Raw genomic sequence first — 23,648 nt, 5'->3', positions numbered from 1 at the left:
TTCGCGGACTGTTAACAGGCAGGCTCTGGCTGTCACACTCACACACCCGCGTCCTGAAGGGCTTCCCGGAGGAGGGGACTGCCCTGCTTGCCTGTGGGAGGAGAATCTGACTTTAAATCGGCTGCCCTCCAGGTGGAGTAGGAAAATGAGAAATCCGATGCCCCAGATAAATCTTCCTAGATGTGGGATTTAGTCTCCCAAGAGAGACAGGGATATTTGGTTAGATGATTTCTGCTGCTTCTCTTTGATTTTTCGAGACCGCTCCCCTGTGCGCTTCCAAAGACCAGACTTTTCTTTATTTCTTCCCGGGCCAGTAGAGCGCTTCATCACATCACATCTCAGAGGCCCTGGAAAGAACTGCTCTGTGCCGCTTTTGTCTGACTCAGAAGAGAAAGGTCTTTGTGCCTGTGAGGTTAGTTTTAATCTTGAAATTGTGGTGAAGAGGGAAAACAACACTGAGCAGAAACAATGGAGCCAGTTTAAAGATCATCGTTCAAAAAGCTTAAGAAAGGAGAGTATGTAATTAGGCCCTGAAATTCTTCATCTCCTTGGATGAGGTAATTGCTGGAGAAAAAACAGCCTTCAGTGATGTGCCCAGAGTCCACAGCTTTCAAACACTGCAGGGGCATCCTATGGGAATCCCCAGACCCAGCGCAACTGGTTATTGTATTAGACTCTCCAACAAGAGCAAGCATGTGGGTACGTGTACACGTATGCGGGGAGGGAAATACTTTAGAGCACAGTGATAAGCCTTCAGGTACAACCTGATTTATGCCTGATAGACCAATACCAAAGCATGTTATGAATCCTCTTACTTTTATCAATACATTTGCAGTTCAAGCTCCTAAAAGATCAGATATTTGATAACTACCCCCCAAAATAAATATGTATAAGCCAATTTGCACTTTAACGACTACTTCCTGCAGAAATACGAGTGGCTTGCTTAAATTTCACTCCTGACACTTTTTTAATCTAGCAACAGTAAGAGATTCGTCATTTTAAAATCTTACGATGTTATATTTCCAGTGACGATTGCGAGAGTTGTGTTCTTGATGTTCTGGCACCCAAGGCAGGAGCGATGTGAATGGTGTGAGATTAATAACACCTGACATTAGTGGATGTGACTTTCTTGCTCCCAGATCAACGTGGTGCCTTGCCACGTCTGGCTTGCAGCTGCGAACCAAGTGTGTTAAAGCACTGCCGGCCTTGGCAATGGGGATGGTAGCTGCTGGTGGGACGAGACTGCCATGCTCTAGCCCTGGGAGGGCTTCCGTAAAGGTCCTTGGGAAAGTCCGTCGTGTTGGAGATCCCAAACCTGCATTTGCTGTATTTGCTTGCGTAATGATCACACACATGCAACGGTCGTCTGTTGTGACTGCAGAGGACAACATACCACTTCATTTTGAAATGGAATCACATAATAGGGGAATATCTGGTGTGGTGAGAATGTCATCATTACATGAGTAAATACAGCACCATTAGCAACGGGACCAAGTACAACTCTGCGTACCAAAGCCAGCTTTTGAAAGAGCTGGGTGGTTTTCAGAACTATTGTCTTTTCTTTTGTGCTCTATTCTTTTCAGATGTGCATCAGAGATGAAAATCCCTGTTGCTACAAACCTCAGCACCTTCAGTCAGCAAGTCAGGACAGCGAAGGGTAACGCTACCACTCCGTGCTTGATGCAATCTCTCACCGGACATGCTCGATGCAATCTCTCTAATGCTCTGTTAGAAATGCAGTGGGGAATCCTGCATAAAGATGTCTCTGTATTTGAAAGATCCTTAGCATTACTTGAACATTGGACATTTTGTATTCAATAGGAAAACAGTATCAAAGAGCTTCCTAAGCGCAAGAGTGTTTGCTGTTTATTATTTCTACGTGCCCAAGAGTCTCGCATTACCCCCACTCATTTTACACAGCCTATTTCCCTTGTTGTTTGCTTTCTGGGGGCCAACTTCTTGTAATTACCGGCAGCTTTTCATTTCTCCTACACTAGTCCGTGCAGCTGAAACACTCTGCCACCCTTTGGATAACCTTATCTATAAGAAACTTGTTAAGGTGCTCTGCTGTCCTGGTTCATAGGTGCACTGTAGCAGTAACATCCCCAAACGCAAAACCTCATGTCTGAAGGTACTTGACCATTTAAAAAAAAAAAAAAGCAAGAAAGAAATAATGCAGCAGTCCTCAAAAATACATTCATTCCCAATTGCAAGGACCATCTGTGTAACACTATAAAAAATAATGACACAAACACAAGGGAAGACATAGTCTAGCATACAGAATATTGATTATTGGAAATGTTAATGCTGTAGAAAGGAAACTGCTAATTTAGAGAAAGAAAATATTCACCTTGTGTCCTACACTGACTTTGTGAGTAGGAAAAAAACTTTTACTGTTTTTTTAAATGGAAAATTACTGAGAGGCCACACGTAGAAACTACACAGTGAGAGCCCTGCAGGTTTTCCTCAGAACTACACCTCTATTTGTCGGGTGACACAGGTGTGAACGCAATACCATCCCAACAGCCGTTACGTACCGTCTTGCCTTTTACAGATGGCCAGAATTCCTGGGGTCAGTGAAGGACCACATTTGCCTGGCTTTGCAGAGACTGAGCTCTCTCACCTCCACCTACCTTTCTATTATTTGTTAAAAAGAAGAAAAGTGGAAAAGGTGACTAAGGATGGATGGTACTTATAAAGGGATACCATCTGCATGGTTTTTCCTCACCTTTGCCTCCTCATTGACATCCCAAGTAAAAGACACAGCATTGAACGCGATTTCTTCAATATTCCCAATGGTATTAAAACTTTCCTTGTAATCAGCTGTAAGAAATAACAAACAAAAGACTCATGAAAAAAGTTTGAACTTCCTCTTTTACAATCGGTAGTACATCTTTGCTTTTTCAGCTGGGTTGTCTAATGCATGAAAACTACCTCTTGTATTGTTTATGTTGAATTATTAATAAACTTAATTGCAAAGAGGTAATATACTGCAGCTTGAGTCTTATGCATAGTACTTCGTTAGCTAATGTCCTTCCAAAATATTGCTTGCTCTCAAAAGTGAATTATTGTGACTGTAGTGGGAATGAGTGGGTGCATTCATTAGCTTAGCCAATGGCCAAAATTGGAAAATTAATTAAAAGCTACTGAAACATTTAAAGGGCCCGTTTAAACCTTGACGTAAATAAATAACATTATGGTAAATCCTAAAGAAGCTTTCTAAAAAGCTAAGAGCTATCACTGGAGGAAATAATCATTCCTTGCCCAGCCATTTCAACTTTTCCAGGAATTACTGCACTGGGTGCTGGATCTCTGTTTAAAAAACACTGAAACAAACAAACAAACAAACGATAAGCAAAGAACCAAAAATACAAAGATCCTTTCTCCAAAGTGTGTATGATACTAAAATAGCGAACAAACAAGGTATTCTTAAATTGTCCAACTACAAAATCTACACCTTTTTCTCACTTCTTTCCAAAGGGCTGTTAATATCCTCAATAGGCTAACATTTCAGAAGGAATGCAAAGCAAGAGGAAGGAAGTCCAAATGTTAAAGATGACCCACCCCCCCAACTCCACCAAAAACAGTAAGGGCGGAAAACCATGTAAGACAGACAACTTCCAGGTCTTCTTCATAAACAAAAAGAGGAACAAGACCCCTTTTTTTCTGCCTTTGCCAGCCAGCTTAACACACTTTCTTCTTTTTGATGACAGATTAAGAGAAAGACCAGGTTTGTAAGGAGGTTAATATCTGCTTGATTAAAGGAACTTCCAGATTCTTCAGGCAAATGCATCAACTCTCTTTGGGACACAGACATTTCCTTAGAATCCCCCCAGGGCTGTAACGGCTTTAATTGGAGTCGGTGCCAGAGGGCTGAGATTATGTCACGCAGCAATCTTGATCTAATGTTTGCCCAAATCTGCACTTCAGAGGCACACTGAGTTTTGTAGTCAGTTATAGAAAAAGGATGGTTTTGTATTCTATAAATGAGATGCCCAAATGGTTTCAATATTCATTTCCTTTGCCCTCCTAAAAATAAACTGTTGGTCTCTAAAAAAAAAAATTCTAGGTAATAACTGTTTTAAAATCATTTATAACAAAACCATTGCTGCAAGGACAATTACTTAGAATAGAATCATAGAATCGTTTAGGTGGGAAAAGACCTTTAAGATCATCAAGTCCGACCGTAAAGCTAACACTGCCACGTCCACTACTAAACCATGACCCTAAGCACCACATCTACACGCCTTTTAAATACCTTTTCTCTGATTTGAAATGCAGGGATGCTGGCATTTCATGGGGCAAGTGAAATTGTGTGCCTGGGATACATGAATGTTTTCGGAAACAGTAAAAATCCACTGTTCTGACCATGGGAACAGCACAGGCTATTTAGTGGTGATGCAGCAAGTGAACATGGTGTTTGAGAGGGTGGGCAGGCTTTTCATTCCCACCATGAACTCAGATCTCCTTTCTAAATGAAGTCATTGGCTTCACTATCTAAATTCAGTGTGGGAATGCAAATGAGGAATTAGAAGACACATAAGTAGTTTAATATGCATGTGCACACATCCACCCACCCCTTAAATTTATGATTCACCACAAAGTGCCTCGTGCAACTGACTGCTGCATATGGGCGTGCTGTGTAGGTGCACTTTGGAAAGACATGAACAAGATGTCTTGTAAAGACACATGTTTTCTTCTCCTAAAAGGCTGTCAGAACCTCGCATCCCAGCAACCCTTCCCTTCCCCCAACACATGCCTCCACTTCCTTAATTGCCATACACAAATCTCACGGAGTGTCTATGTGACATGCTGGTTAAAAGCAGAAGTGCATCCTATTCTCCTCAATTTACAGATAATTAAAGAAGGATCCTCAGTAGATTAAGAAAGCATTTACATCCAAGGATATTTGAAAGTTGTTAGTGCGACTACAATTTGTCCTCTTCTGCTGCTGTGAGTTACCAGAAATAGAAAATTGGGATGATTCAATATGCAAGAAAACAGCTCTACAGGAATTATTTCCTCTTTTGTTGGGTAAACTGGATATTAAACAACAGCAAATTTCAACATTGAACACTCATTTGCATGCATTATGTACCATTGTAGTAGCTTGTGTACTGTGCACATAAATAACACAAACTATCCTGCAAAAAAATATGGGCAAGACTCTGGAGCACAAAAAATTACAATCTAAAGCTTCCACACCCACCCTTTACGTCCATGTTTAAACCTGCTTCAGTATGTCAAATTATGATACTGATTCTAAATAATCAGTATTTGCTGCAATCTAGTGTTGTATTCTTTCTTTGATATTATTTTAAAAGAAAAATCCAATGTCACAGCACAGCACTGTGGAAAAGTCAGGTTACTTTTTTCCTTCGCTCCTGCTAAAAACAGTGAAAGTGCTTCCCTCCTTCTTCAGAAAAATCCATAAACAGCAGCATATAGCCTAAATTCTGGAAAACACCTTTCCTTCTTGCTTAATAAGCGTCAAGTCCTCAGGTTGATTCCTCAAGCACTAAGGACCTGCTTACACGTAAGCACATGCTTATCCTATTAATTTTAACGCATCTTCAGACCCAGTACCACATCTCATCCATTCAATCACCCTTCCCCCCAGGAGGTGCACCAGCCAGCACACAAAACAAATTAAAGCAGTGACCCCTGCATGTCTGGAGTGAGGGAACAAGTCACTCTATTTCCTCTGACCTCCAGAGTACACCTGCAGGCCAGGAGGCAGGCAGACAGACCTGTGCCACCCACGAAAGCAGCACGAGCAGAGTCGTCACCCCTGTCTGAGGGCTGAATAGCTGCACCCCAGAACTAGAACGTCCCAAATTCATTTGATCCTCTGCCTGCTAAGGGCTTAAAGGTGCATCCATAAACAATTAAAAAGGATTCATAGATGTTAAACATATGCTACAAACATTACGCTATAACAGTATTAATGATTATAAACCTCTATGGAACAGGTTGCAACGATTTATGGCTATTTACAGATAATTTTAAAGGAGCCTAATACGTGATTAACCCTTTATATACTATTGAGAGTTGGGAGAGAAATTCAAACTAACAGAGAAGTGGGGCTATGAGCTGATTGCCAGACCATCCCCTGAAGATGGGACAAACCTAATACACACCCCTGTCCTTAGCAAGCTTCTCTCACTGCCTGTTCAAATGGTTCTCCAGGGCGTATCCTGGCATTTGCTAATCTCCCTCATAGACACCTAATTCTCTCTGTTAACTACATAGGGCCTGGACGCTCACCCAGTATTCCTTTACAGGAGCCCTTCAAGGATCTGAATTTTGAATGTAAAGGGAAATCTTCATAGAACCACGCAATAATTTAGCTTGGAAGGGACCCCTGGAAGTGATCTGGTTCAACTCCTACCCTACCCCTGTTCAAAGCAGGGCCAGCTTCAAATTTGGATGAAATTGCTCAGTGAGATCATCTGATGAGAAAACTGCAAGATTTTGCTAAATGCAGCTTGATGCTTGTATGGTAAATATAGTTGGGAGACATTCTGCCCTAATAAGCCCAACATCCACAATGTAAGTCCCAAAGAAAATGAAATGTACTTCAAAAACACTGCACTTGGTAAGAGCTAAGGCCGTATTTCAATCGTTCTCAAGAAAACACTACTGAGTAACATCTAGGTCTTTCTTCTGGAAACGTTGAGATGAACTGTGCTCTTACAGTTCTTAGGTCTGACAGGGAGTGCTATGTCAGTAAGTCTTACTACACCAGGCTCATGTTTGCAGCCCAAATAAAGAACATGCGCCAAAGTGCCTCAAAAGTCAGCACAGAGCTATTTCATCTCAAACTTAATGGAAACGTAAAAGGCATTCACTTTAACACAGATAAACACATGGCTCACGCACAGCACTTGTTTTGCAGAGGGCTATTTTACCGAGCGTGCATCGTAAGTTGACTCGTTCTGGTAAGGGGACTGAAATGTGCCGGTACACCACGAGTGCAGTGGAGTCGGAGGGTGCTGGCACTGCGGTGGAATGAGCTCCTCAGCACATACTTTCAAAGGTATGAGCATTAGCACTGCAAGCTTGTAGGGACTAGCACAAAAAAACAGGCAGCCTTCAGAAATAGCTGTGACGTGGCATACTTGCTCTTTTAAGGTGTCATGATAGGAGTCATTTGGTCGTGGGTGAAGGTTTTACTGCCTTAACTACCCCAAAGGACAAAAAAAAAAAAAAAAAAATCAGGGAAACAGTTCAGCCGGAACTATGGTGATAAGACAAGAGGCAGAGAGGAAATTCAGGAAGAGCTGCTTTGACCAACACACTTGACTTTAAATAATGCCAGCCTCAGTGAAGGCTGCAGCATTTGAAAGTGGAAAGGCACTGGGTGAGTAGGACCACTTCGGGACCGATTCCCAGCACTGGAGGTGTTCGATCACCCCCGAAGTCCTGCAGTGCTCTTTCCAAGCAACCCTGCTTTTTTTTCCCCCCACCTCTCTGCCCCCTCTCATTCCTGCCATTCGATGGTTTGGTTCCCTCAGGCGGTCAAAACAAGATAGACTTTGTCTGCTTTGGTCTCGCCGACTCGACTCCTTTGACTGGAATCCGCTGCAGATGGCTGCGTGTGTAAACTGCACGTGGGAGGGGAGACGCGCTTGATGTCTAGACACTCCCACAGATTTCAACTTCAGGCTCCTTGGCAGCAGGTACGTGTTCTTCCTCTGCTAAAATCTCCCAAGCATGCAGATAGGGCAGTTGTGTCTGAAATGGGCTTGTAAATACCTTAGATGGGATGAACGGTAAACAGGTGTCTCAGGACAGCACACCAGAGCTCGCTTCTCCCTCACTCCTCTCTGACACGGCTCAAAAACTGGGGGTGTAGGAGTCCTGTGCGCTCCTCTGCAGTCACCGTGATGATGGAGTCTTCACTCTCAGCCTGCACTTACACACCAGATTAGCTAATGTAACTGTTACGTGGGCTGCTACTCTCACTGGATCAAAGAGTGGATCAGTCTTTGAAAAACTAAAGGAAACAAACACGCTGCCACTCCTGAAGAGGTGCAGGCCTCGACTTCCCAGCAGCAGAGGGTGGAACACCATTAAATACACATGCAAGGGGCAGCTCTTCTTTGTGACTACTGAGGACCATTCCTTCTGCATGGTCTCCATCCTGCTTCATATAGTGCAGTCCTAGCAGGGATGAGCCATTGCTAAAAACCGTGGTACAAGCCTTGCAACCATTGCCAATATATCGCACCACATCCCTGTGCAAGGTACCAGAGTTTTCCACATTCTGCAATCTTCCCTGAAACATCTGGAGATCCTCTTATACACTCACCAATGTCGAGGACCCTCTGTTTAGCTGTGTGCTGCCGAGAATGCCAGTACTTCCAATATTTCAGCTGTTCGTCTCTGTTTTTATCCTCACTGAAAACAACCATGACCACGCTCTAAGAAAATCAACAGCACAAGTTGCATTAGTTAATATAATTAATAGTCAGAAACACAAAAATTAAAATCTCCCATATACCTCTAATGCCAATACAGTCACTGCCCTCCTCGGTACTTTGGGTTTTATTCCAGTCCAATATTGCAATGCCCTTAAAGACACAGGGCAGAAGAAATGTAGTTTTAAAATAATGCAGGGCCTGGGATTATGTTCTTGATAGTCCAAATACAATTTTATCGTATTCTTAGATCTAAGAAGTCTAAGTTCCCTTAAGTAAAAAGTGGTCATTTCAAAGTCAGAGGATCCCCAGTTCCAATTCTGATCCAAGCCCAGTCCAAATGTTGGAGTTCAGATTCCTTGTCACTCTGGAAGATGACATTACACTGTAAAGGGATGTATTGTTACAGAGCTCAGGCTCACTGACTAAAGGCAGGGCATTTTTAGTTTTATCATACATAGTCCAAATATCCTTCTTGGTAGCAGTACTCTTGCATATATGTAAATTAATGACAAACTCAGTGTGACTATTTACTGAATTTTCCTGAGCTTTTCAGTTCAGGTTCTGAATTCCTTTTGTTAAACTGTGTGATTCAAAGGAAACAGATTGAAACTTTATGCAAAACTTCACATGAGTAATAAAGGCTTTTTAAAAAATGCCTGCTGTAAGCAAGTAAAACAAAAAACACAAAACAATGAAAGAATGCTCATGCTAGGTAAACTGAAGTGGAAAGAAATCACTGATAACAAAAAAATCACTTTTAAATATCTTCTTTTGATATCATTCTTCCTTTAACCCTGAGTCACCAAGCTCATAAAAAACACCACGAGGCTGGTATAAGCTGAGGAGCTGGATCACGACTGATTCATGATCCACATCCCTCCACACAGTCACCACCATAACCCCCCACGTGCTCTGTGACCTTCTCCGTTCCACCTATGAAAGCCGAACATCATCACTGCGTCCTTCCATGTCTAGCTACTGTGTGGGCACAAGGCAGTATGTGCCGTGGATGAGTCCTGAGTTATGCATGTGCATACTGGCCGGCCATCAGGGATGTGCTGGCTGGCCAGCTGATGCACTAGCCAGAACTGGCAGCGCAGACTGTCGCTTTTCCACCAAGGGCAGTATTAACCTTTTTCCTCTACAAACCACTGACATGGAACTTGTAGAGGTTTAATACCTTCAAAACCTCTTGCCCCTCTGTCAGGTTTGGATGGAATTGGCAAAAAATTCGACAGCCACTTGGCTGGGAGCCTGGCAACCACGACATGATCATGAAAGCTGTGTGTGGTTTCACAGTCTTCTGTAAACTGTACATCCTCCAAAAGAAATGGTCTCATCTCTCCTTTACCGTTTCCACCCTTCTGCTGCCACAGCTTCAAAACTCACGTAGTTGTGCAGTGAATGAGACTTATGAGGACTGGTTTTCAGGCAGGCCAGTGAGCTCCTGACTCCTGTTTCAGCTATAGAAGTGCAAAAGATGGCACCATAAAGGGGGAAGGAACAGGTGGCTGCCAGGGAAAGAGACTTTTCAGCAGCAGAGAAGTCTTACATCAGCTTCAGCCAACAACAAAACACCATCATCAGCCTCCTGTCCTTAGGAAACAAGGCTAAAACTTAACTGCTATTCAGGTTTACAAATCATTGCCTCTCCTTAGGAAGAGCCTCTAAACTTCATGTATGATAAAAACATATATGTTGTTGTCTGCTTCACTGCTCATGTTGACTTTCATTGGTTCCTTTGACTAAAGTCAGAACATTTTTACAGTACTTCATTTATTTGGATGGAAACACTTTTGCAGCCTCATCCATATGCAGCCCTTCCAGCTTCAGGGTGAAATTTGCAGGGCAGGAACTCTGAGGCTCATTTTTCATTCCAAGGTTACTGGGTTAGGATTTGCTTACTCAAAAACATTACCAGGGAAATCAGGAGGGCTGTTCACCAGGTAGATGTTGCTGAATACCCAAGCTACAGTTCTACCCACAGAATCTAAAAGGAAAATCACCTCTTTTGTCATACTTTTGGGTGAATATCAAGCGAAAGCTCACACTTAGATGATGTAAATGACTTTAAATTTATGTCACAAAGGATGGCTTCAAATCTTCACATTTTATCTGAAATGCACTGGAAAAGCAGGTGCTGAAGTGCACAAGTGACTGAAGATGGACTTACACAGTAGCAGTTCTCCAATTTCTTTCTTTAATCATGGCAATGATAAGTTCATCAATGTCAAGTGCAATTGCGTGTGCAATTACCATTCTGCCCAACCATAAATTGAAGCAGATATGTATATAATTAACTAAAACCACAGTTTTGAAAAAAATGGACCTCAAAATATTTGAGACCACCATCAGTATTACTCTCCCACCTCTACATTGGGCATAAGAGTAAGCTTGCTCTGCACTCTCCCAGAAGAAAAAGAATAATTAAAAAACAACCAACCACAGCTACATTTATCTGCAGAGCTCCATTCACATCTAGGAAAGAAATTGGACTATACCCTGACTTTGCTGATGGGATGCCGGAAACATTTGTTGTCTCCCGTCTCGCTCAGGGTGATGGCGTAGAACTGTCCTTTGTTCAAGTAGGTCATGGGCCCCTCCCCTTGCTTTTGACGCAGAGATTTGGTAGCTTCTAGCGTATACTGAAAAGTGCTGCTGAAAAGACAGGGAGAGAAACACCAACAAAATCCATATCACTTGCTCCTTTTCTCTTTGTCCCCATTTATTACGTATTTTATGCATTGTATAAGCAAGGCATAAGAAACTAATAATAAAATTCCAGGAAAAGGTCACACAGATATTTAAAAATGCAATTTTCTTTCTTCAAGTTCATCAGATCTAGCAATCAAGCATAAAACTATGTGGACCATAAGTCTCTTGGAGTAAATACTACACCTTTACTTTCTCTGAAAAGAACCATCATGAAGTACAAGACTACATACCCCACAGTGGGAGCGCCAGCAGGGAATTCAGTGTGATTTGGAGGAAACCAGCTACCTCCACAGACATAGAAACTTAGAAGTGTCACAGAAAGAGAAATTTTAAAAAAAACAAAACAAAACAAAGAACAAACATGAGAATAAAATTTGTTGCAAAAGATGGGCACAGAGAATGGAAACGCCAACTGCTACTTTCAGCACAGGGCAGAGGAGAAATACAACCAGAAGGGACAGTAGGTTCATTTGTTTGAAGACAACATGCAATCAAGGTTTTTATAAGCCTTCTTTTCAAAATTAATCAGATAGAACAAAGTACCTATGTTTAGTTGTATCTGCAATCAAGTAATCTCCCTTAAGAAAAAGACAAAAATCAGACAAAAACCAGAGTTTGCTCTTGTGTTGGAAGTCAGATTTTAGAAAAGATCCTCCTTCACAGGAGAACTTTCCACCTTTAAAGCAGTTCTCAAACCATGAAAGTTAAAGCTCCATTAACTAGTGAACCGTTAGCTGAACACAACTGTCACAAAGCCTCTTCCAGCTGCCTCCACCAGTAACGGGCTTGAACAATAATCCAATAAAAACGATGCCTGCAGTTCCTCACATTCTGTTAAATGAAAAATAATGTTAACCTTGCAGAAAAAATTTTCTCTTCAAACTGCATTTGGTCACCACAGGAAGCTTAATGCAAGGAGTCATGTGCATGATGTCCTCACAAATTGGGAGATACAGGGAATGCATTTTCACAAAGGTCCTAATTCAGCAAAGTATTTAAGCAGTGCTGGAGCAGAACCAAAAGGACGAATATGTTGGTCCAAAACAACAGTCCATCCTTAACCTTCTAGTTCAAGCAAATACTCTGGATCATCATAACACTGCCATAGCAATATGGAAATAAAGGGAAGACAAAAATGTACTTAACTACCCAATGGAAAAAAAAAATCACTAAAATGCATGAATAATAACAACATTTAAATCCCCACTTGTAGAGAAGGTAGAAGAAAAAAAAAAAGCCTGATCCACTGTCTTTCCATGCAAAGGAAGAAGTGTCAGACAGTTTATTATCAATTATTTAGTTTACTATCAAGACAATTTCTAAGTGTTTCTGATTAGTATAGCTTATACATGGAAACCCAGTCATCTTCCCAGTTGCTTAAAAGTTACAAATCAAAGCAAGACTAAGGCAAAAAGCAAACACTAACCTATACCTATCCAACCCACTGACAGCAGTACCAGCACTTCCCAACAATGCAGTTGCTGCCGACACGAAGGCTCTTGTGCACAGTGGAACGGCAGCATGAAGTGGGCTGCAGTCCCCTCCGCTGCCACCCACCGTGGTGTGTGTTGCCGCAGTCCCTCTGTCCCGTGTGCCAGGGGAACAGAGGCTCTGCAGACACTGGCAAGCGGTACGGCCCCATCTGAGCGGACTGGAAGCGCAGAACCACTGGTGCTGCGGACACAGCATCCACCCTGCTGCATGTGCTTGTCCTTCGGATTGAGGATCCATTAGCGGTGGAGGTACACCCTCTGATTGAGAGTCAGGGACGCGTACCAAAGCATGTCGAGTGCCCTGGGAGATGCACCTCAAAACCTCTCACCAGACAGAAGGCCTAACGAGGAGGTGTGCTGAGAAGGGCTCAGGATGAACCAAAGTCAGACACATCGTGTCTTAACAGAGCTGCCTACAGTCTGCCACGGTCTGGTCTTCTGTTTCCTGGCACTCTGTATGTCTCAGAAAAGATGTCAAAAAATGTAGATCCCAGACAACACTGCAACTGGCCAATTTTGCAGTAGCTGCGTGGTACCACTTGGGAATTTTCTTCTTGTTCCCAGCCAGCAATCAAAGCACGCCCTGTAGCAGTAGGATTACTATTACCCTTAAAACTTATTGCAGCCACTCAAATTATTATAATACTATTCTGAATCCCACCATGAGTGCTAACTAAAGCCCTGTGTCATCGTTAAGGGATCTTCTATCAGGCCTCCAATTACTTTTGTATTCACCACTGCTTTTTTTCAATCTGAAGATTTCATTTCTGAGCACTTATCGCTTCCAGGTAAGCCCCAGAAAAGATGTATTTTGTTTTTCTTAGTGTGCATTCAGAAGTTTCATTCTAACACAGACCTGAGCCATAGCATGAAAGACTTAATGTCTGAGAATTGTTAACGATGCCAATGCTTCGGGATTCAATTTTATAAATAACCAGTGTAGTGAGTGAGCAGTCTTTGCTAAATATCTGTTTCATAGGTACTGCCTATATAATGACTCAGTTCTGAGCTCACTGCAGTTAATGACTGTTTTAATATTCCTCAGAAAAAAGACCAAGCTATAAGGAACCTCCACTACAGAAGCAGTCATATGCCTACCCCAGGAAAAATATGTAGGTATGTTCCTGTTTCTAAAGTGGGAGCAATCTCTCGGATATAAACAGAACTATTCACAAGCATGAAATGAAGCATCAGCTTATAAACTTTACTGATCACAGCCTTTATTAAAGTGAGTCTCCAGTGTTTGTCCATTCTACGTATGCATTTTTCTGTGCTTAGGGAGGACAATTCCTTTCAAACTTCAATTTTTGAAACTTTTTAAAACACTTTTTGGAATTCTTAGGGTTTTTTACATGGTTTGTAATAGATACTTCATTTATATTATTTTATAGATAAGCATGAAGTACCACAACAAGCAGTATAAAAAGACAGAGGGTTTCCCAGAAAACCTACTAAGAGTAAGTAGAAAAAACAGAAGGGAAAAATAAAGATGGTAATTCCATAAGGTTGGTGGAGCCAGTTCAACCTCCCTGGACACCTGACTTGTGCATCCTGACATCTTGAAAGGGGAAGATTTTCCATGACCTGGCTGTCAAAGCTGTGCCCTATTACCTGGGGGACCCCTCTTAATAGTTTTAATCTCGCAAAACTCTGGGGGGCTTCAGAGGAGTCAATAACTTAAAATAATGCTGAGGGAAGATAACAGATGAAGACAGAAACTGGTCAGACATGAAAGCTAACGTGCACAGGAGAGGAAGGGGAGAGCGATGCTGGGCAGTGTCCAGGGAGCCCTGCAGGTGTCCCAGGGTGATGAAAGGGAGGGTGGGAAGTGGACACAGGCAGCCTCTCCTCCATACGTTCCTACCTGATGCCAGGCAACACATTTCAAAGCTTATGCCATACCTCGTTTGTTCGTAAATATATTCTTCAGCCCCCACCGACACACTGCGATACTTCTGAAAAATAAAAACAGCAATTAAATATAGTTTGATACAATCAAAATGTAAACACCAACAATAGTAGAATTACATTTATTTAAAGACCACTCAGAAGAAACCATCAACCATTTAAAACTCAAAATCCCTAAAAACTGGAGTGGACCCTACATGGTCTTTACACTAGAATTGACAGAGATAATTAATTCATGCCAAGCTTTTAGAGTTTTTCATAACCTAACTGCTACAGGAACGTAGCTGAAAAACATTTTCTGCCTTCTTAAACTCCTTGGCTACATGTCAATATATTCTAAAACAAGTCTGTAAAAATGTATCCCATCTCAAAGATAAGTAGATTTTGAAAGGAAATCATAGTTTTCCTAGACACTTCACTTTTTGTTTTGTTTTGCCTTATTTAAAAATTTCTGTGTGGTCAGCTGTCTTTAAGGCCCACAACGAAATGCTAGCAAAAGCTTAGATTGCTATACTGTCTATTTTGAATGGGAGTGGTGATGCAGGCCAAGAAAGTATTTTACCTTCAAAGATTCCGATTGAGCGAAACGCGCTTTACCAGCTGAAAGGAGGCCTACAGCCACTCTTTAAAAAATGAAAACACATCTATCAAAAAAAAAAATTACATCAAGAGGTGGAATTCCGAAAAAAAATGAAATGGTTTTGCACAAAGTAAGCAAGGATTTGTACTCTGTCTTCCCGAGCAAACAAGCCCATTTGTACTCTACTACGTAAGCCTTGCTGCTGCTTCTTGGCTTGCCTTTTGCCTGAAACATGTTTTTGATGATGTCTCTCTGAATCACTGGTGGATCATTACATTTAATCTCCAGGATTTCTTTTGTCATCACTAGTTAGCAATTAAAAGCTGTTTTGTATCCAGAAGTGTCAAGTCAGGCAATTTTGAAAACGTTATGTACAACTGTGCCATAACAAATATCCACTCAGATACTAGTTAAGTGCAAAGATATTATATACCGGTTAGGAATATTTCCTGAAGATGAAAAGTCAAGGATCCATAAGCTGTAGAACAGATAAGGTAAAGACTCTAAGAAATCTAACACCTGAGAGGTATTACAATAAAGATAGTCCCACATTAACATGCTAGCCACATTTTATATGAAGGCTCGAGGTTGACATTATCGAAAACATTACATTTATTTACCTATCCTTGAAAATTGTGTCTATACTATAAGGGACTAATAAATTAATCACAGCTAAATAAGAACATGAAAAGGATGAGAAAGGTATATTTACATAATTGTTAAAATTGTATCTGAAGAACATAGCAAGTGATTGACCAAAGTGTCCGCTACTACAGGGATCTACAAACATTCAGCTCTCCTTCGGTATAACAGAACTAAGACACGCAATAAACGCTTTGAAACAATTTCTAAATACGTATTCATAACGTGTTTAAAAATTGAGCTGGTATCAGAGCAAATCTACCGCAGCCAAACCCAGCCATCCTCACCAAGTGAACAGGAGAACTAGTAAGGACAACCGTATTCTACTTTAAACACTAATTTAGTTCAAGTTTCTCTTTTGGTATGTTTTGACATTTTTACCTTCTGCTCTCCCCACAGCTGCTTCACACAGCTGTCCCTACGCGCGGCTGGAGCAGCAGTCAGAGCGTCGCAGGGGTGAAGCCCATCCTGGGATTTGGGTAGTTGAGAGAAAATGAAGGGACAGGCTGAGTACTGCGCGAGGCTGCAGCAGAGGAGCAGCTCTGCCTGCTCCCGTGCCACATGCATGTGAGCATTTGGGGCTGGAAGGCCACTAACGGTGGGACACACCTCACCCAACGGCTGCAGATGGGGACCTAGTTAAAGTTAGTTGCTCAGTCTCTCTGTACAGTTAGTAGGGGAGGTGAAGATGGAGGGGAGCGAGTGCACCTGGCAAACCATTCCGCCCACTTTTGGCAATGGGATTTGAACTGCCTCTTTCTCCACAGGCTGCCGAGAAAGCCCAGATGACAAGTATCATACCCTGTTATTAACCAATGATTTTAAAAAACATGTAACAAATTACTGCCATTGTAACAAAATCACGACAGCATGGAGTTTGGGATGCAAAATATTACCCTTGTAACAAAAATTACCATAACGTGGAGTTTGGGATGCAAGGCCAATGTATAGATGTAAATTCCCTTTTTACCTCCAAGTTAAACAACTCTGCAGATTCGACAGCCCTCCGTACAGCGCAGACTGGCTGTTGGGGTCACCCTCAGAACAAACCGTGGGATGGTAATGGAATCACTCAGCTACGGCACCCCAGGGGAAGCCGTGGGTACGGTACCACTGGACTCGCATAAAGAGCAACAATGAAAAATAGCTGAAATGATGTGATTTGATAGTGCAGGGCAGTGTTTCTAATCCCAGGTTTGATCTTACTTATTTTCCAATGGCAAGCTAGATTTCTTCATTAATTATTCATTTAGTTGACCTAAATGTGTTCTGTATCTGAAAATGGGTTTCACCTCCAGATGTCCTGATCTATGATGCTTGTGTGGAGACAATTTATTTTTCTGTAATACCAATACACAAATACACAGTAAATTTCTTAAAATTCAGTCAGAGTGCCTCAGCTTTAATGTAGTTTGCCTTGTACTTCTGTTACATTTACAATTTCATTGAGTTGCAGAAGAAAAATCTGAGGAGAGTTTTACCACCTAAACTCTCTAATTATTTGCAGAGGTACTGTCAGCTTTAAAAAATTTTTACCTTTCTACACTTCTGTCTCGTTCGCATTATTCTGCAGCAGGCAGAGAGTACTCACCATATTAAAGCTGACTGTATAATTACTTTGCCTCAGCATAACTGTAACATACTTACAAGGTAGCTCCTTGTCTCTCTTCTCCTCCTCATTCCCCACACATACATGCACTTGAATCTTTCCCTGCCTGTTAGCTTCTCCGTTTCCTTCTAGTCACCTAATTCTACTACTTTTCTCACTTGCCCATGATGCAGAGTAGAGCTTAGTGCAACAGACAGCTTCTGAATAAATTACTCAGGTTTATCTCACAGCAGAGGCTGACGCCGTTCCTTTGCACTTTTAGAAGAACGTTTCCCAGTTACAGAGTGGCTGCTATTTCTTACTGTTATGAATAGGTCTGAAGGCAGACCTTGTTAACGGAAAACAAATCTTCTTTCAGAATGGAAACTATCCTCTACTTGACACAATATCCCAGAAGACAAAAGATCAGTATCTATTATTCTCAAAGTTTCCAATAAACACCCTTAAAACTGTCTTCTGAAAAGCCTCATGACGTTCCCCTATAAACTGAGCACAGACTGACAGGAACACGGCAAGGAGCAGAGATGAATTTGTTGAAAACATCATCACTGTTCCTCTAATGGCTCTTGTGGACAGCTCAAATCTCCTTATCTTGTTTACAAGCTCGAATCTCCTTATCTTGTTTACAGCTTTTTATTGAGTTCTTAGATGCTAATTTGGGGTGAAAAACTTACTTCTGTTCCTCCATCTTTGAAGGTGTCGCTGTACGTACTGTCAGGAGTACTGCGCTGATCATCTTTGAGATAATTGGTGTGGGGAGCAATGTTGGACACTTCGTATGGTTCAAAGATAACTCCTCGGTGCTCCTCATTTTCTCCTCTTGCATAGTGTGCTTGTGGGGTCATAAAAACAGGGGTGAACTCCTCTGCTTTAACCACAGTCACTCCAGTCCCCGTGATGGGCGTCGAGCTCCCAGACACGTTTGTGTTGTACTCCCTTTTGGACGACTCCAAAGGATCTTGGTTCAAGGAAAGATTAACCGGAACCGTCTTCAGGACTTGCACGCGGTTCTCTCCCCCACTTAAATTACTCTGAGCTTCCGTGGTATTAAGACAATTTCTGTGAGACAAAACCAAAAAATGTTATGAACTGTCCTGATAGAGTAAATCTCCTCCTTAAATAGCTTAATGTTCTTGGATGCCAGGGAAGATCTTTCAACTCTGATAAGCCATTGCCATAAGAAGTAGTAAATTAACAAATACTAGGCAGGCACATCAACGAATACTAGGCAAAAGACATCGTGAGTCAAGCAGAGAGGTTCAGAGCTCTTTAGCAGCTAGGGAAAGATAATAACATTTGATTTGATCTACAACTGATACGATTTGTTACAATAAATTCTAGGTATCCGGGGTTGCTTTTGTCCTGGCTTATAATTTGGATGCAAAATCAATCCACCAGTGCAACAGCCTTTAGGCACAAAATTAGCATAAGGAGTAAGGCGAGGTATGGATTACTCACAGTATATAATTTGCATGTGAAATAGGCAGAATATCAACAGCAAGACTCATACGCTGATGCATGCTCTTTCCGGCTGTTGACAGGCCACTATTGTTTGTGTAACTCTGGTACAAACGCCTTTCTGAACGAGAAAGCCCAGGAATCCCACTGTATCAGAGTAGATCAGTAACTATAGCAGCTGCAAGGTAACCTCCAGCAGCATTCCCACATCTACCCGCGGCTGCTGTTGAAAGCAATCTGATTGCTGATAGTAGTTGCACTGACATAAAATTGTTAACTCGTAAAACTTTTAGTAGGTGCAACACACTGCTTTGTTTTCAACCCAGGAGATACGTTCTGACATTACAGTTCCTCTCTCTCCGCTTTCCACCAAAGGCCAGTTTTGTCAATCACGCTCAACTTAGGAATTTCTCTGGTGTTTGCAGAAGAAAAACTGTCCCTCAAAAAAAGTTTCATATTCTGTTTTGAAACAGTGAATTTATGCTACTACTTATTTAAACTTTCACCTTACACTGCTAGTGGAGACCATCTACAGCTGTCCCGAGTTACCTACGTTGAAATAAACCTTGTGTAGCTTCTCTCCACTATAATTTTACATGAAGATACCTTCCTGTACGTAAAAACTTAGTTCTTTCTACGTAAATATAAACTCTCTCTTGTCCACAATTCTTCATAAAGGCAGGAGTCAGCTTCCTCTGACTCTTCAATTCACTTTTAGCCTACAGAGGAAGGCTGAAATCTGAGAGGAGTGAGAAAAACATTTTGAGCGAATGATTTTAAGAGAGTTACTTTATTTGCTTCTGGACAGATCTTAAGTTATGTTAAATAAAACTGTATAAATCATGTTACTGAGGCCAAGGTACTACTTTTTTGCTCCAGAAGAAGAAAATTGAAAGAAAAGCAGGCACTAGCCAACTGCCAATATGATTTTACTAATCTCAGCAGCAAAAAATCAACAAAACGAAACACAAACAAATCATGAAACTTTCTGCTACTTTCCAAATTGTGTGTTTAATACTACTGTTCAATTTTTCTAATAAATTAAAAGTAAAAAGGAGTAAAGTTTGCTTCCCAAAATAGTCTTCATTCTTTTATCTTTTGGAAGAAAACCACAAACCCTCAGGCTATCATAGTTCCTTCAGTTCATAACTGATCAACACTGTTAGTAGATGGGTGTATGATTTTGAATAATACTGTACCTTTTATCTTGGTCTTCTTGATTATCACTCACTTTGTTAACAGACAACAGCCTTTTATCTCTTGGAACCTGAGAACAACACCAGGCATGGGGTCAGGTAAATGCAACTGTCAGGTATTTGCAGCTTCAGACTGCTCTACTGCAACAACTAGAAAAATGTAACCATATCACTGTTGTCTAATTCACAGACGCCAGGAGCCGTTTTTCTTTGGGAGACCGATTGTGAACAGAATGGTAATTCCCAAAGCGAAAAAAATGTAGGGATTGGTTTCTTTTCTAGTTTGTGGGCACACTAGTCTGGAGCAAAGCACCCTTCCATACGTCCTTACCTTTGGAATATCAAGCTAGGTCAAGCTAAGTCAAAATCAAAGTGTATATTCCCAAACACAAACACACTTTTCACTGAATAATAGAAGATGAGAAAGAAGACATGACGTTTTGATGAGATCTGCACGGATACCCTTTTAGCTCAGAGGAAAAAGGGTTTTCAATTAAACCACAAGCACCAGCTAAGTCCTCCTGTTATAGAGCAGTCTGGAGGGTGGAGGACTCATACCTAGGGGAAGTTTGTGGATCCTTCCCCTTCCTAGCATGGGGACAGGTCAGGGCATGCTGGCACATCATCAGAGAACACTGACTTTTGCTTTGCTGAGTGCATCAACAGTCATGAAAAGTAAAAATCCAGTCAAATCTGGCCCCTCGATAGACTCAGAATTGACACCAAGTGACTCAAAAGATTTGTCTTCCCACATACCGGTTTCCTGACACCAGCATAGATATGAAATCACCAAGGGCAAAGTTGCTGCCATGACCGTATTTTTCTTTTCTTGCTGAACAAGCAGTTAGGGAGCTAAAACTTCTAATCTATCTTTTACAAAAGAAGGTATATCCACTCCATCACAGCAGTTAACTTGGGATTAAAGAGCAAGAATAGACCTAAGAATGGGCTAAAGCTGTGCCTTTTACCTTTAAACACTTTAAAGAAATATCAGGAAAATATCTGAATTTAGAGGAAAAACAATACTACAGTGCACTACAGCAGCCAAGGTTAACATCAGCTATATCTGCCAGGCAGCAGCAGAGTCAGAAAGTGCTAGCCAGAGCCTTTCCTTCTCTTAGGGACATCCTCTCTCCCTGTTGAGCATCCTGCTGGTTAAAAAACCTCTTTCATACATTTCAGAAGTGGGATCCAAGCCACAGTTTGCACATGTTGATTCCCCTGTTAAGATCATATATTTATCCCTGAAGGAGGGTCTATTTTAGGTAAATATTACTACAAGAAAAAGGAGAAGGGGGGAAAAAAAACCAAAACAGTTAAGTTCAAATAATTCCTATTGACTGGAAAAAGTACTTCAAAAAAATTATCCAGCATGTCAGAACAAATGAGCCAGATGATAAATAAGGGCAATTCAAGAAAGTCTGGTGCACTGAAGTCCTCCTCTACACTTCCACATTACAGTACAGAGGTTTAAGTTAGGGTTTAAGTTCTTGTTTGAGAGCATCAACAAGAGTTATCTTTTTCTCCCAGTTTAAGACAGATATAGTTTTGACTGAATGCTGGAAATGACTTTGGGATTAACACAGCTTATTCCATCTGAACCCCAAGTCTTTTTCAACTGCCTGGAATGGGGAACAGACATGTCTCCTAGAACAAAAGGAAAGGGTCTGTTCTCTGTTTTTATTTAAGAAAATCCAGCAGACTAATGAACTGCTACAGACAAAGGTATTGCTAAGACAGAAGGCAACACTCCAGATGCTCACACACATCCTGAATCTTGCAAATCCGCATTAACTTCACAGACTCTGGCACTGTGGTAACCCTGTCAAGTAGAGAAAAGGACATTTCTTCTCTCTCATTGGGAAAAGCTTTTCTCTGCTGACAATGACACACAAAAGCAAGGAACATCTCTTGAAATATAATCAGTGAAGGAATTAAAACAATAATGAACCATAAGGTTGGTATATGGCATCTTTCCTACAACTCCTTCTCCTGAACACTCACTTAATGATTGAAGCAGAGACTAAAAAGAGCAGCCCATTCTCTAAAAGCATTTATACTAACAAACACTAAAAACAAAGTTGTTTTAATTTAAAATTTCTGTTCTTGCTACTTCTTCATGAATGACAAGGGGAGCCAGCATTGCTCTGCTGACTTTCACAGATCATCTGTCCAATGCAGGCTTCAGGAGTACTGAGATAGTTCAAGTGAAATGAACAATTTCATACTTCAGTGCTTTGGTAGGCAACACAGATTCCGTTTGCAGGGTACAAAGGGACCAGCCTGGGTTTCAGAGTGAAATTTCTGCATTACACAGAGATGCGCCCTGTAGGATTCTCCTCTGATTTCAGCAGAAAGTTCAAACATAGCTCTGCTTAAACACTATGAAACATCCAAAAAAGAAAGGTGGTATCAAAATCATAGGTAAAACCCTGAACTTAGAACATGACATAAACTGAAACTGTGTGTCAGTGCTTCCCCTGTAAATTGGCTTAGATCTCTCTCTGCATCCAGCTCCGTTTCTGTCCTCCACCTTTCTATTTAGACTGTGAACTTCCAGTGCAAGGGCTAGACCTCACCCTAGGTTTGTATACAGTCTGCTGCAATCATTATACAAATAAAAATAACATGGGAAACTGTCAGATGAGACATACTAAACGGTGTGTGGAATGAACCAGAAAAGCAGACAAACCTACAGATGGACAAGGCCTCCACTTCTCCACTTTTTAAAGAATACTGCAAGTATCTGAGCTCAGATAAAAAGGGGGATAATTCCTCCAATGCTCTTGCAAGGGAAGAGGAAGAACGCTACACTCAAAAAGAAATCATGGTTGCAAATTTAATATGGGAATTCTGATTTTGTTTTTTCTTTCCAGAACTAAACACATCTAAACAGCCTTAAGACAGGCTTCCTAAAACGGAAAGGGTGCTTGATGCAGGTATCAGAGAGAAAACAAGATGCAGTGACTTCTGCCTTTGAAAACTGGCTCTTTTGATGCCTCTTAGAGCGGTCCCCTGCTAGTGCAGCAGGGAGGAATAACGATGGAGTTACCTACTTTATAATAGTCATACAATAGGCCAAGAGCAGCAGCACTGTCCTCATCACCATTTATGCTCATCATAGCCTTGGTAGCTGCTGTTAGGGGATTCTCCAAATACGACTTCCAGGCTTCATCTTCGCTGGTGTAGGCTCGTCTGGTGTTGAACGAAGTGTCAGTTGGCACTAAGGCCACAAGTCGCTTGTTACTGCAGACAGGAAGAATAAAATGGTGATCCAGAAGGGATTACTTTATTCACAAGGCATGTTAAAGAACATCACATAGCTCAATGAAAGTGATATGATTACATCAAGCAAGCATCTCTGAATTAAACTTGGTGATATAAATATTTATCAGCATTAGGTATCTTCAGTTCTTAACCAAAAAAATTAAATGTGTGCAGATCCTGTGACAATAACTCAAATGTATTGTTACTAATATAAAGATAGAGCTATCAAAATATTTTTAAAATATTTGGGAAAAAAAAAAGGAAATAACAATGTAAGAACATTTTGCCCCAGTACTTTTGCTAGATGTACGCTTGATTAGGGAAAAATACACTTAATTGAAATTAGTTATAATA

At 41.3% G+C, this 23,648-nt stretch overlaps 1 protein-coding gene across 1 annotated transcript in view; it reads right to left on the bottom strand.

The window, feature by feature from the left end:
• GRHL2 (grainyhead like transcription factor 2) overlaps window positions 1–23,348 on the bottom strand; it is a 54,023-nt gene extending 30,675 nt beyond the window's left edge. Inside the window, 8 exon segments of the mRNA XM_074573657.1 lie at window positions 2,729–2,823; window positions 8,315–8,426; window positions 10,928–11,084; window positions 14,537–14,589; window positions 18,048–18,432; window positions 20,031–20,098; window positions 23,084–23,279; window positions 23,281–23,348. Coding sequence (XP_074429758.1) covers window positions 2,729–2,823; window positions 8,315–8,426; window positions 10,928–11,084; window positions 14,537–14,589; window positions 18,048–18,432; window positions 20,031–20,098; window positions 23,084–23,279; window positions 23,281–23,348 — 1,134 coding nt within the window.
• Between the last annotated feature and the right edge of the window lie 300 nt (window positions 23,349–23,648).

Source organism: Larus michahellis, chromosome 2 (genome assembly GCF_964199755.1).
Source record: "Larus michahellis chromosome 2, bLarMic1.1, whole genome shotgun sequence".
NCBI classification, from domain to species: Eukaryota; Metazoa; Chordata; class Aves; order Charadriiformes; family Laridae; genus Larus; species Larus michahellis.
This window is presented reverse-complemented; position numbering and strand designations above follow the sequence as displayed.